Source organism: Schistocerca gregaria, chromosome 8 (genome assembly GCF_023897955.1).
Source record: "Schistocerca gregaria isolate iqSchGreg1 chromosome 8, iqSchGreg1.2, whole genome shotgun sequence".
Lineage (NCBI taxonomy): Eukaryota > Metazoa > Arthropoda > Insecta > Orthoptera > Acrididae > Schistocerca > Schistocerca gregaria.
Window position 1 is genome coordinate 117,629,118 of NC_064927.1, and position 13,992 is coordinate 117,643,109.

General features: G+C 39.0%; 1 protein-coding gene across 1 annotated transcript in view; it reads left to right on the forward strand.

Annotated features, from left to right (window-relative positions):
- Positions 1–13,992, forward strand: part of LOC126284232 (tetratricopeptide repeat protein 28) — a 778,784-nt gene that overhangs the window by 688,240 nt on the left and 76,552 nt on the right. Inside the window, exons 3-5 of the mRNA XM_049983010.1 lie at positions 3,763–3,910; positions 12,092–12,318; positions 13,233–13,437. Of these exons, the coding sequence (XP_049838967.1) occupies positions 3,763–3,910; positions 12,092–12,318; positions 13,233–13,437 (580 nt within the window). The remainder of the gene's footprint in view (positions 1–3,762; positions 3,911–12,091; positions 12,319–13,232; positions 13,438–13,992) is intronic.

Consider the following 13,992-nt stretch of genomic DNA (forward strand, 5'->3'; position numbering starts at 1 on the left):
ATCCGATGCTTCCCTGAGCACTAAGCCAGCTACTCCTGGATGCCACAGGACGCATCCTACTAACGTGCTCCTTATTCTAGTAAACAGTCTCCCTTACGTTATAGTTCTTTTGGTATTTTATCTGTCAGCTTGTATCTAACATCCGATGCAGCATTTCTTTAAAATGCTTGCCACGTTTTCTTAGCCCAATTTCCACGTTCCACTTCAAGGCAGTATTGTGCTATCAGGCAATACACTTTCAGAACCTATTTCTTCACTTCTGTGTAGGTATGTGATACCAGGAGCTCACTTCTGTTGTAGAAGGCTTTATAACACCTGCGCCAATCTACTGACCCCTTTACTGTAGGTCATCCTGTGCAATTTAGTTTCCTAGGTAGACTTATTTACTTCTCCTGCTCTTGTGTTTTTCCAGTTTCATTACTTTGGAATTATTTACTTCTCCTGCTCCTGTGTTTTCCAAATTTCATTTCTGTGCTCAACCATTTCTATGTACTTTTCCTGGTAGTCTTCATCACCTCCTTGTTAGCTTTGCTTGTCCTTAACTGATACCATATCCATGTCCATTCCCTTCAAAAGTTCTTGTACCCTTCCTAATATTAGGCCAGAAGTACTGTTACATCATCTGTGAACTTCAGTATTAGTATATGTTCCCTTGCACTCTTGTTCCTAACCGCAAAGTTTTTTTGAATTCTGTCCGTGCTTCTTCGACACACAAGGTACACAACGATAAACTGCAATTCTCTATAGTTCAGTCATCTGTTTCTGCGATTTGTCCCTTTTCATCGCATCATGTCGAACGTCTTACTCCACTTTATGTAGTGGATTGATTTATCTACGATCACAAATTTTATCACGCTAGCCTGACTTTTCTTTATTCTTCCTTGCATTACTATGAAACGTTTAAAGAACTGATTTTTGAATTTTCGTTCCTGAAACCAAATTGATCGTTCATTATCTCTTCAATTTTTCTTTCTATTCTTCTATATATTATTCTAGTCGGAAGCTAATAAAAGTAAGATGTCTATAATTTTCATCCTTATCCACTTTTATAAGTACCATAACTCAATCTATATGGCATTTGCAGTCGTAGAGGAACCGTTTCATAGTGTAAGGTACGACAATATTTTTGAAATACTACCTTTCTTTAAAGTTAGGAACAGTACATCAAGTTCAGCTCTGCTTCAGAATTTAATGTATGTTGCTAAATTGATATTTCTCCTTATTTATTTCAGGTGCTCGCTCAAACTCTCGCAGATAATCTTTGGAATACGCTACATCTGAGGGTACACATTTACAACCGTTTTACGGAATGTCACACACTGGACACGATATCACACGAGTCGGAACCATAAGTGGACAACACTTTCCCATCGACAAAATGGAATTCGATTGTAACGTGCCAAGTCCCAGACTACACAAAGATGCGTGAGCTTCTTTGATCTTCGAAGGAATGAGCAAACAAAAATATCTGACGACCGGTACGGGGGTATTGGTTCTTCTAACGACTGACCTCCCCAACGAAATAAGTTGGCTATATCACTTAACCGAAACAGCCTATGTGCCTTCTCGTAAAAGGAAAATATTCTTATTCAAGATCGTACCCTGGATTTAAGTGGGGATTGAGGGTGGGGGGTCTGAGGGGGGGGGGGGGGGTAGGGGAAGGAAGCAGCTCGTATTAGTTTTTTAGATATCATAGTTCTGGATACGCTATACGGTATTGTTCAGAAGTGTGCAGCCGTTTTTCAGACTGAACGGAGCAAGATTCGAGTTCTGTTCGTGAAGGTGTACTCACCGTCACTCTGCTCAGCTGAAGTGAATACCTGCGTTGCTGGTCAGTCTTCTTCGTGCGCATCGTGCCCGGATTGTCAGCTGGCAAAACTTTTTAAACCCTCTTTTCGGCAGTGTAAATCCCGATGAATTCCACACAGTGCTTTTTTGAGTGCTGTCAAAGTTAACTTTTCATCTGATCATCTCCGAACCGCATCCATTGATCCGCTTGCCGACGCAAAACTGTATGCGACGTGCTTCATCTCAATTAAGCCTCCTGAATTATTCGTCCATATACAAATAGCTGTGGGTTATCACCAGAAAAATAGCGAACACTCGCTTCTCTTTAATCGGCGCCAAGATTAAACTGCAACGGAAAGGCCAGTATGGAAGTCCCTGTGGTTCCTGACTTATAAACACACACTGATTTTACAACTGCCTAATTTCTCGGAGGAAGTCACTTTTCTACGAAAGTCGTTTTATTTTGAAATACCTGCTTTATTTTATGTTTCAGCGGTTAGCTATTATCGCCGATTGGGCATCATCAAGCTACCTGGTGATAAAAACAATACGCAACACCAAATATTATGGCAGCTTAAAGAAAAAAAAAATTAAAATTATATATATGTATATATTTACGACATTAATTATGCTGCTGTGTGTGTAGCATAATTATGCGAGACTTACTCATATATATATATATATATATATATATATATATATATATATATATATATATATATATATATATATGAGTATGTGTGTGTGTGTCGATGTGTAGCATAATTAATGGCGTAAATGCATACAGTTGAAAGTCACGATACCAAAGGCAAAAAAAGTCTCAGTAAGACGCATATCTTAAGAACTATGAACACTTGTTCATCTTCGATACTGTGAAGCAAATCTCTTTACTGCAAGCTCTTCGCTTTCCAAATTTTAGGAGGAGTTGGTCTAGACCAAACCAAGTCAAAAATGTCCAGTAAACATGGGCTCTAAAGAGCGTATCTTAAGAGCTATGAGCTCTTGTTCAGTAGAAGAGATGCGTTTCACAGTTGCGAAGATCAATACGTACTCATAGCTCTTAAGGTACGCACTTTAGAGCCCACGTTTACTCGACAAGTTTTCCTTGTTCTGGTTCATACTACCACCTCTCAAAATACGGAAAGCAGAGAGCTTGTAGTGGAACAGATCTGTTTCAGAGTATCGAGGATAAAGAACTCCTCACAGTTTTTGGGTATATGTTTTAGAGCCTATGTTTACTGAGACTTTTTTGCTTCTGGTATTCTGTAGTTACAACTGTGTGCTTTTACGCCATTCATTATCATATACTCTGTATGCAGATTTATATGCATCTGTTACTGCCATGGCCGTAAAATAACTTTATAATGCATGTAGCATGATGCAGTCCACATACCTGTATTGAGCTACAGTGTCCAACGGGCGAAATAACCTAATCGCTAAGTCATGTAGTAAAGTGGTCATTTCAAAGTAAAGCACTGTACGCAGGAAGATGACTTTCCCTAAGAAATCCTGACCTGTGTCTTTATTTTGTAATGTGCCGTTTTATACTAGAGAAAAGGAGCACTGCCAACATTTTGGCTGTGCACCTTAAGGCTTTCCCAACGTCGTAAATGTTAACGAAAGTCTCAGACGTTATATCGGACAGTGTTGGTGGAACCTCGCTATGTTTTGACGTTGCACCTGCTCCTCACCGTCAGGCAACAATGGTGATCATTGGCGGAAGACCCCAAGTGGACAGTACATTTTGTGGCAAAACACAGAAAGTGCAAAAATAGCTCCCGGCAGAGGTCTTCCGCCAATAACCAGCATCGTCGGCTTGAGATGATAGGCACGTGCACGGTGCGAGTTTTCAACGACACACCCGAGGTCCTCAGCAGCAGTTTCTGTTTGTTTGTTCAGAAATGAGTAACGCGTTCTTTAAGTGTGTGCTTGGTAGCCGTTCGTCACTGCAGAGCGGTATGCCTGTTCTTGCAGGCATACTACCGACAGGGAGTGGCTCTGCAATGCCTGGGTCGCCACGGGGATGCGCTGGCTGCATTCAGCTCGGGGCTGGCCCAAGACCCCAAGTCGACGCAGCTGCTGGCCGGTCTCGTCGAGGCTTCCATGAAGTCTCCGCTCAGGGGTGAGTCATTACCTTTCTTTCTATTCTCCATCTACGTATAACTCATTGTCAGATCCGAGAACGATGGTGGTTCGCGCAAGTAGAGGTAAGATCGGGGATTGCATTGTTGCATGTTCCAAGCGACAATTGCGGTACGCAAATACACGTGCTTCGCGCGTGATGAAACCCTGTGTCCCACAACTCGTTGGCTTGAGTAGAATTTGTCGCTCACGACCACCATAAGCAACGCCAAATCGCTATAAGTGAAATAAAAAATTCACTAAATGGCTCGCTACGATCATATATAACGCTCGCATTGCATACAACATTCACAGCAGAGCGCTGATAACGCTACTGAACGCTCATTGGCTGTCGAAAAACGCGTGACGTAGGTGCGCAGAATAAGCGTAAACTCGACTGCCATCGTTCGTGATCTCAACTATAGTATAAGGCCACCGTAACGCCGCGTAAGTCTGGGAAAACTTCGACTATTCTTTATTATTAATTATTTGAGATCGTTGGTTGATTCAATAAGCTGACGGTGCAACCTCCGGTGCGCGGGCCAATAGAGCGTGATCGATTTAGAATCGCACGGTCGATATCTATCGTTTGGAGCCCGCGACTTCATTAGGCAAACATTCTTAGAAATTACCGATGTTTATATTGTATCCACTTGATTCAGATTTATTGATTTAGAACTTCTCTACCAGGTTATAATGTTTTCATGTGCATGTTAGTTTTAAAAAGAACGGAATGCATTGTGATTTTAAATTAATTTGTAATTCGTGAAGCTATGAATTTTCATTTTCTTCCTCTGAGATGCCTTGGACAGTGCAGGACAGGGAAGGAAGTTAATTTATTGTGCGGTTTTCTGAACATGCCTCCATCACGTGCAAAGTTAAAAAAAAAAAAAAAAAAAAGTCTGATGCCATATGCAATACTGCCAAAGTTTCTATTTCTATGAAGAAAGCAGTGGAGGAATTGATGGAAATAACAAAAAAGAAATAGATCCTGAGGTAGATATTCATGACAGTGAGTCTCCTACAAATGTTACTGACCTGTGTGTGTCTGTAGATGGGACCTGGATGAAAAGGGGTCACCATCTCCATATGGAGTTGAATCTGTTATTGGTATTGACTCAGATAAGGTTGTAGATGTAGAACTTATATCTAAATACTGCCACCAGTGTGCAACAAGGAAAATCTCCAACAATGAAGACAGTGAGCAACTTTGGCAAGAAAAGCATGCAGTAGCAGTCTCTAAGAATAATAGTGGCTCAAGTAGGGTCATGGAGGCTGCTGCAGTTCTGAGGATGTTATCCATATCTGAGGACCAGTATGGTGTTAGATATACTAAATACCATGTTGATGGGGACTCCTCTTCGTTCAAAGCTGTAACAGATAAAAATCTGTACAATACAACTTTAGAAAAATTGGAATGTGTGGAACACATCCAAAGGAGGTTTAGTAGTAGGCTTCATCGCTTGCTGAAAGAGAAGAAGGTGAAGTATTTGAGGATGGAAAACCGCTAGGAGGAAAAGGCAGGCTTACTCTGAATGAAATTGATTCTCTTCAGTTATTTTATGGGAGCGCTGTCAGGAAAAATACATATAATTTAGAGGCAATGAGGCGTGCTGTGTAGGCAATTTTTTTCCGAAAACTATCCACTGAGCAAGCACCATTGCACAAGCTCTGTCTGAAAGACGATTGGTTTAAGTTCGACAACAGAAATAAGACGTATTCACATAAACATTCATTACCAGAACCTGTTATGAATGCAATTAAGCCCACATTCAGGTTTCTTGCCGACCCTGATTTATTGAGGAGGTGTTTTTACGGAAACAGACAAGATGCAAATGAAAGTCTCAATAATTTAATGTGAATTAGATGCTCAAAAAGGACATTCTGTGGACTTGAAGTACTCAAAATATGTGACTATGGTGTAGTTTTATGTTACGATAACGGAAATACTGGCAGAATTGAAATTCTGAAGAGAGTTGCTATAGATCCTGGTGTTTACAACAAAAGCATTTTGCACTAACCATGAGAGCGGGCTCAAGAAAGCTAACAGACCAGTGCCTTACCTGCAAATACAGGCCAGGTAGATTCGAATAGGAGAGAAGAGACCTGGAGGATGAGGAGTATCGGTATGGAGGATTTTAAAATTGAGTTAAGCTTATTACATGTATAAGTATGAGAAGAAAATCTTTGAACCTCATTTTCTCTGTTTTACATTTTTTACGTTGTAAGAAGACTTTTCTGCTAGAGTATTTGCGCTAATGCTAAAACATTTTTAGGAAAGGCTCACAACGTGTTGCTGTCTCCCTGGAGCTAAAAAAATACGATATTCTGCAATTACTTTCTAATTTTTAGGTGACTGTATGTAGAAAAAAGTTAATTTTGGATGTACAAAATTAAAAACTCTGTTAATGATACAATTTGTACCATAAATTAATAAATGTAGTTCAGTGGTGTTATAACCTTTCAGGACACTACAATAAAATTTTCAGATTAATTGCATGATTAGAATTTCAATTATGGCTTTTTTAAAAAAGACAAAAAAGTTCAAATTTCTGGAAAAATATTAATCCTGCATATTTTATTATATTATTCTGTTAAAACACAGCTCTTTTGCTTTACACATACAAAATCTTAGATTTGTACAGTAATAAATATGGCTGTAATGATTTTTTAAGTAAATGTTTACATTTTCCGTTACATCCCCTCTAAAATGTATAAGTTGTCTTATGTTTTACGTAAACTGAAATTGTAGTTACTATTAATTTACCTTTCACATCTCCTTGTGGATGTCCTGCGCACGCATTATCAACAAAATAAGTAAACCACTTTTCTATGTACCCTCGTATCTCGCTGCTTTCTTGGGATTTATACAGCCAGAAACAAAAAAGAAATCGTTACAATAGATTATCATAGATCCATAGTCTCAACACACAAATTCTGTGGTAGAGTAATGGAACGCATCGGAACATTTCCAATTAATTCATTAACATCTTTTTCCGTTCTATAGCAGACACACGTGAAATAACGCAAATTTATTATACCGTAAAATTATTTTAAAATGTTTTTTGTCTTTCATTAAAATGTTGGCGTCTTTGTAACGCATTACTTTACAGTAAACAATGGGATGATATCTTTGGAGATGACGCAGCAGGTATTTACCGCTGCTGAAGGCAATCTCGCAAATCACGAAAGTAAACTGCCAAATATATCACATCCTTCCGTTTTTCTATTAACGAGACAAGCATATTTTTGACACCGTCGTTCGTCGTGCGAATACCCGTTGCAGGAAATAGTCTGTGAGGCGTTCATGCCCATTTCGGATCCTACAGTAAAATTATACGAGCAATTGGAAATCATCTCGTTGTTGGTCTCGTAAAAGAAAAGTTTTCACCCAAAAATATACCTGCAAAATATCTAAGAGTATATTACTACAGCACATACGACTCTTAGTCTATCTTCTTTCTTTAGTGATCTCCAACAAGCAAGCAAACAGATGTCGTCAGCCAGTTTGATCAACAAAAGGGAGTAGCGATTCGAACAATTGGAATTGTAAAATTTGAATGCAGTGATTTTAGGTGCTTGATGACATTTACAAACACAAGCTTTTGTGGTTGCTACTGCATATTAAACAAACCATTCATCGATTAGGCCGTGTGATTTTTATGCCACGTATATGAATACCAACGAAGAACTCCATTACAGTTGTGGTAATGTTTGGTGAAAACAAAAATAAAAACTCAGTTGTAAAAGAAGAGTAATTTTCTGTTCTTATGAATAAAATAAAGTTGATTGAAATAGGAATTGCGAAAAACTGATTGCAGATATTAACTATATCAAAAATTAAATAATTAAAGTAAATAATTAAAATATTAAAGTAATACGCACGTTTATTTATATATTAAAGCCGACTGAGGAATTTTCCCATGTGTAAGACCGCTTGACCAGATCATTTGTCGATTTAAAGTTCTATATTCGCATATTGTACTGTTCGTGTCGCTTCTTCTGCGTATTCTTTTACTGATTGTATCAATATCCGTCTGTATTGTGAAATTTCTAACATTCGCTAGCGCCTCGATAAACTAGTTTTGTCATTGTCAAGTGTAGACTTAAATTAAATCGTGATTATCTAAAAATTTTAAGGCGTCTCTCCACCCAATCCAGATAACGACAGCTGTAGGAAACGCAGAAGAACCAGCGTAAGATCGAAATAAATGCCTTCCACAGGTGGCCGAGCTGTTCTACGCGCTTCAGTCCGGAACCGCGCTGCTGCTGCGGTCGCAGGTTCGAATCCTGCCTCGGGCATAGACGTGTGTGATGTCTTTAGGTTAGTTAGGTTTAAGTAGTTCTAAGTCTATGGGGCTGATGACCTCAGATGTTAAGTCCCATAGTGCTTAGAGCCATTTGATAAATTGCTGAAGCATTCACAACAAAGTGCCACTGGTTGAAGTGATCATGAAAAGCAATTAAGCTCACATAATACTAGGTACAGAAAGCTGGTAGAAACCTGAAATTGATAGCAGTGAGATTTTTGGGGTAAATGTATATTGAAAGGATGGGTAAATGGGAAATGGAGTGGGTGTCTTTGTTGCAGTACACAAAAAACTCAGATCCGCTAAAATAGAAATTGAAGTTGCATGTGAGATTGTTTGGGCAAGACTCAGTATCAGGGATGGGCATAAAAAGATAATTGGTCCTCCTACCGACCGCGAGAGAAAATCTCAGTTCACGTATACATTAGTTCCCCAGTCATACTGTGTCATTGGAGGAGACTTTAATCATCCAACAATTAATTGGGAAAATTACTGTTTTGTAAGTGACGAATGTGACATCCTATGAAAATTTACTAAATGCTTTTTCTGAAAACTACCTGGAACAGATAGTTAGGAATCCTACTCATGATGTAAATATATTGGATCTAACAGCAACAAATAGATCTGACCTCTTTGAGGATGTCCACATTGAAACTGGTATCAGTGACTATGACACAGCTGTGGCTGCAATGATTAACAAAGTACAGAGGACAATTAAAACAAGCAGGAAGATATATATGTTCAGTAAACTAGATAAAAATCAGTAGCTAACATCATATCTCAGTGAGGAACTCGAAACTTTCAGTACAGGTCAGGAACATGCAGAGGAACTCTGGCTCAAGTTTAAAAGAATAGTTGAGGATGCACTAGATAGATAAAGAGTCACAATTATTTAACTATATGAAAATAAATTAGTTATAAAGTATGGCGTGCACAAACTTTATTTGACATGTAAGTGTCACTACAGGTCTATAGATTTAGGTGATGACACGTTCGATACGCCTGCCATCATTGGCGATTATGTGGCGCAGACTAGTACCAAAATTCTGCATGACCCATTCAAGTGTCAGAACATAGATGCTGCTGAATGGCTGTTTTCAGCTCAGCAGTGGTTTTGGTGTTAGTGCTATACACCTTGTCTTTGATATAGCCCCACAAAAAGGAGTGCCATGTGTTCAGATTTGGTGAATATGGCGGCCAATCGAGTACCCCAAAGACTGAACACAGTCCCCAATGTGTTACTCCAGGACTTCAAATGTTCTCCTGCTTCGATGGGATCGAGCTCCATCTTGCATGAACCACATCTTGTCGAAATCAGGGTGACTTTGGATAATGGGGATGAAATCAAATATTCCAAAACCATCACATGACATACAGTAGTGATTGTGCCATCAATGAATATCACACCAGTTATTCTATGACTGGATTTTGCACACCACACAGTCACCCGTTAAAGGTGAAAAGACTTCTGGATTGTGAAATGCAGATTCTCAGTCCCCCCAAATGTGCCAGTTTTGCTTATGATGAACCCATCCAAACGAAAGTGGGCTTCGTCACTAAACCAACAACAAGGTGCATGTGCGTACTGATTTCCATCATTTCCTGCCGCCAGCTGTGCAGTTTGAATGCCCTGACGCAAACCGTTCAGTAGTTGATGATGATTTTATTTCATATAGTTCAATAACTGTCATCCTTTATGTACCCAGTAGAATAGTTCATAATTGGGGGGGGGGGGGGGAACCTCCAGGGTATACAGTCACTCTAAATAAACTGCTAAAGAAACAGAGTTTATTGCGTAATAGGTGTACAACAAAGTGTAGGGCTGTAGATAGAGAGATGCTGAATGAAACACATTTGACTGTAAGAAAGCAATGCATGATACCTTCAATGACTACTGTCACAGAATATTGTCAAATGGCATTTCACAAAATCCAAAGAAATTCTGGTCGTATATACAGGCTGTCAGTGGCACCGAAGCTAGTGTCCAGTCCCTAGCAAATGAAACAGGAATTGAAATTAAGGGTAGCACAGCAAAAGTTGAAATGTTTAACTCCATTTTCAAATCTTACTTTACAAAGGAAATCCAAAAAGAATTGCCCCAATTTAATCCTCGTACCACTGAAAAATGAATGAAATAAGCATTAGTGTCACTGGTGTTGAGAAACAGCTGAAATTGTTAAAACTGAATAAAGCTCTAGGCTCTGATGGAATCCCTGCCAGATTCTATGCTGAATTTGTGGCTGAGTTAGTCCCTCTTCTCCCTATTATCTATCATAGATGACTCGAACAAAAAACCGTGCACATTTCTCGGAGAAAGGCACAGATCACACCAGTCTACAATAAGGGTAATAGAAGTGATCTACAAGACTACTGTCCAATATTCTTGGCAGTGATTTGTTGTAGAATCTTAGAACATATTCTGAGGTACCTTGAACAGAATGACCTCCTCAGTGCCAACCAGCATGACGTTCAATAACATCAATCATTTGAAACCCCACTCACCCTTTTCTCACATACTGAAAGCTTTGGATCAAGGCAAGCAGGTAGATGCAGTGTTTCTCGATTTCCAAAAAGCATTTGATTCAGTACCACAACCACACTTATTGTCAAAAGTATGATCATATGGGCTATCCAGTGAAATTTGTGACTAGACGAAGGATCTTTTTGGTAGGGAGGACACAGCATGTTATCTTGGATGGAGAGTCATTGTCAGATATATAAGTAACTTCAGGTGTGCCCCAGGGAAGTTTGTTGGGACCCTTGTTGTTCATGTTGTGTATTAATAATCTTGCAGACATATTAATAGTAAAGTCAGATTTTTTTGCAGATGATGCAGTTATCTGTAATGAAGTATTATCTGCAAGTAGCTGCATAAATATTCAGTTAGATCTGGGTAAGATTTCAACATGGTGCAGAAGTTGTTCAGAACTGTAAAATTTTGCACTTCACAAAACGAAAAAAATGTAGCATCCTATGACTATAATATCAATGAGTCACTGCTGGAGTCAGCCAGCTCATACAAGTACCTGGATGTAACATTTTGTCGGGATATGAAATGGGATGATCACATAGGTTCAGTTTTGGCTAAAGCAGGTGGTAGACTTTGGTTTATTGGTAGAAAACTGGGAAAGTGCTGTCAGTCTACACAAGAAATTCCTTACAAATCACTTGTGTAACCAGTTCTAGAAATTGTTCAAATGTGTGGGACCCTTATCAAATAGGACTAACAGGAGATATTGAACATATACAGAGAGCACAAATAGTCACAGGTTTGTTTGATCTGTGGGAGAGTGTCACAGAGGCACTGAAGGAACTGAACTGGCAGACACTTGAAGACAGGTGTAAACTATGCCGAGAAAGTCTATTAACAGAGTTTCAAGAACTGGCTTTAAATGATGACTCTAGGAATACACTTGAGCCCTATATATATCACTCACTCAGGGATCATGAGCATAAGGTTAGAATAATTTGCTGCACACACAGAGGCATTCAAACAATCATTCTTCCCACACTCCATACGTGAATGGAACATGAAGAAACCTTAATACTGGTACAATGGGAAGTACTGTCTGCCATGCACCTCATGGTGGTTTTCAGAGTATATATGTAGATGTAGGAGAAACACTAAAGTTCTATAACTCCGCTAATTTATAACTCATCTACAGAGTGCTGGAACTTGAGAATGAAAGACAAATGAAAACACAGATATCTTCCTACTAGATTTGTGGATTAATTGTGTGCCTTCTACACCTACATTAGTTCCTTCACAATAGCTGAAGGAAAAAAAAGAGATCAGGTGAAACAGAAGATAGTATTCATGAAAAATGTAGTATGAGTAAAGGTTTAGAATGATGTATTTGTCCTTTCCGTAGCAACCTTGGAACCAACCTTTCGGCAACTGGAGGCAATGAAACTGGACAAGTCACCCTTTGTGATAATCTCAGTGGTGGGACAGGAACTGTTGGCGGTGGGCCAGTATGCAGCTGCTGTCGTCGTGCTGGAAGCCGCTCTTCGCATTGGTACCTGCAGCCTCAAGCTTAGAGGCTCCGTGTTCTCCGCCCTATCCTCTGCGTATTGGGCACTTAACTCGCTGGATAAGGTAACAGTATTTTGTAGAGATAATGTACATCACAGAAACTCTTTGGTATTTGCAACATATAATTATGCTTAAAAGAATAAATTCTTGAAACTTATTATTTCATAAGGTTTTGTTTTTGCGTAACCATAGAAACTGTCTTCAAGGATTAAGCACTTTGCTTGATAATCTCACTCTAACCATCTCTTCCATGGTCTTCTAGTTCAATACTTGTTTCATTATTCTTTCTTGTGGTGCCCTGTCAATATATTCTGACCATCTTACTCTCTTTTTTTATTAATTAATTAGGCAAATGAGTGCCTAAGTCATCTCTGATGTTTTCATTCCTTATTCGATCACTCAGGCTGCAACCTTTTTTCTTGCCTTTGTAATATCAACACCTCTGAGTTGTACTTCAAACCAGATACAACCATTACTTCATTCAATTTTATTTTTGTTTCTTTCCACACTTTGTTGCTTGTGTTTTGTGTACCACACATCATCTGATATATATTTTATGTATTCTATTTTCCTTCTCAAGTTGGTAGTTGTTGTCTAAACTGAGAAGTAAACTATAAACATTTAGTGCAATTTTAAAATGTATGGGGTCTTTTCCTCACATTCATTGGCTTCACCAACTTACACCAGTTTATCACTTTTCAATTTAATCTAGACTTTAGTCTACACTACAGATCAGTCTGTCACCATAACCAAGATTTCAGACAAGGTTGCATACCACACTCTAGCCCTATTTACACTACATTATTACTTGTCATATAGGTCTATAACTTGCCATGTTGTTAACAGAACCTTTCAGTCGTGAATCTAGGTATTCAGATAATTTGTAGAAAGAGTGACTAATCAGGTATGGCTTTTGAATTATTTTAAATGTGTGGTGGATGCTATGTGTTTCTGACTACAATCTCTATGTAATATAGGCCATCAGTTACATGCAGCAAGATCTTGCTGTCGCCAAAACGCTGGGTGACATAGCAGGCGAATGTCGGGCACACGGCAACCTAGGTTCTGCATACTTCAGCAAGGGCAGTTACAAGGAGGCGCTGACTTCCCATCGTTACCAGCTTGTTCTTGCTATGAAATGCAAAGACACCCAAGCAGCGGCTGCAGCACTAACAAGCCTTGGTAATTATGTGTGTACTGTATCATGCACACACACACACACACACACACACACACACACACACACACACACACACACACACACACACACTTACATGGTAATAGTTTTTTTAGTAGTTAATGTGTAGAATCACATATTTAACATATCAAGGTAATGGGAAAGAAAAGACTTCACAAAAATAAACTTCATCTCAGGCAAAAGCAATGAAACAAGGTATAAACCTTCTGGTATAGTTTGTAAATTTGCCATACTTTCAAGAGCATAACCAAAATTTGAGTTTGGGAGTGGGGGGTTACAACTCATTTCAGTTTTGTGGTGGGATGGTATTAATGAGTAATGCCTTTGGGTATACTTGCTACTAGTCAGTATCCATTACATGTTTGGGGTTTCTTCATACTGATACTTAGGTAATATGTCTATCTGTCTGGTGGGGCAGGATATGAGCTCAGTTTTGAAAAAAAAAAAAAGGGTAAGGGCTGTGTAGTGGAAGTCCTCCTCTGCCTCTCATTTGTATGCATCATAATCATATGCTTATATGTTCAGTTGAGAACTGAAGG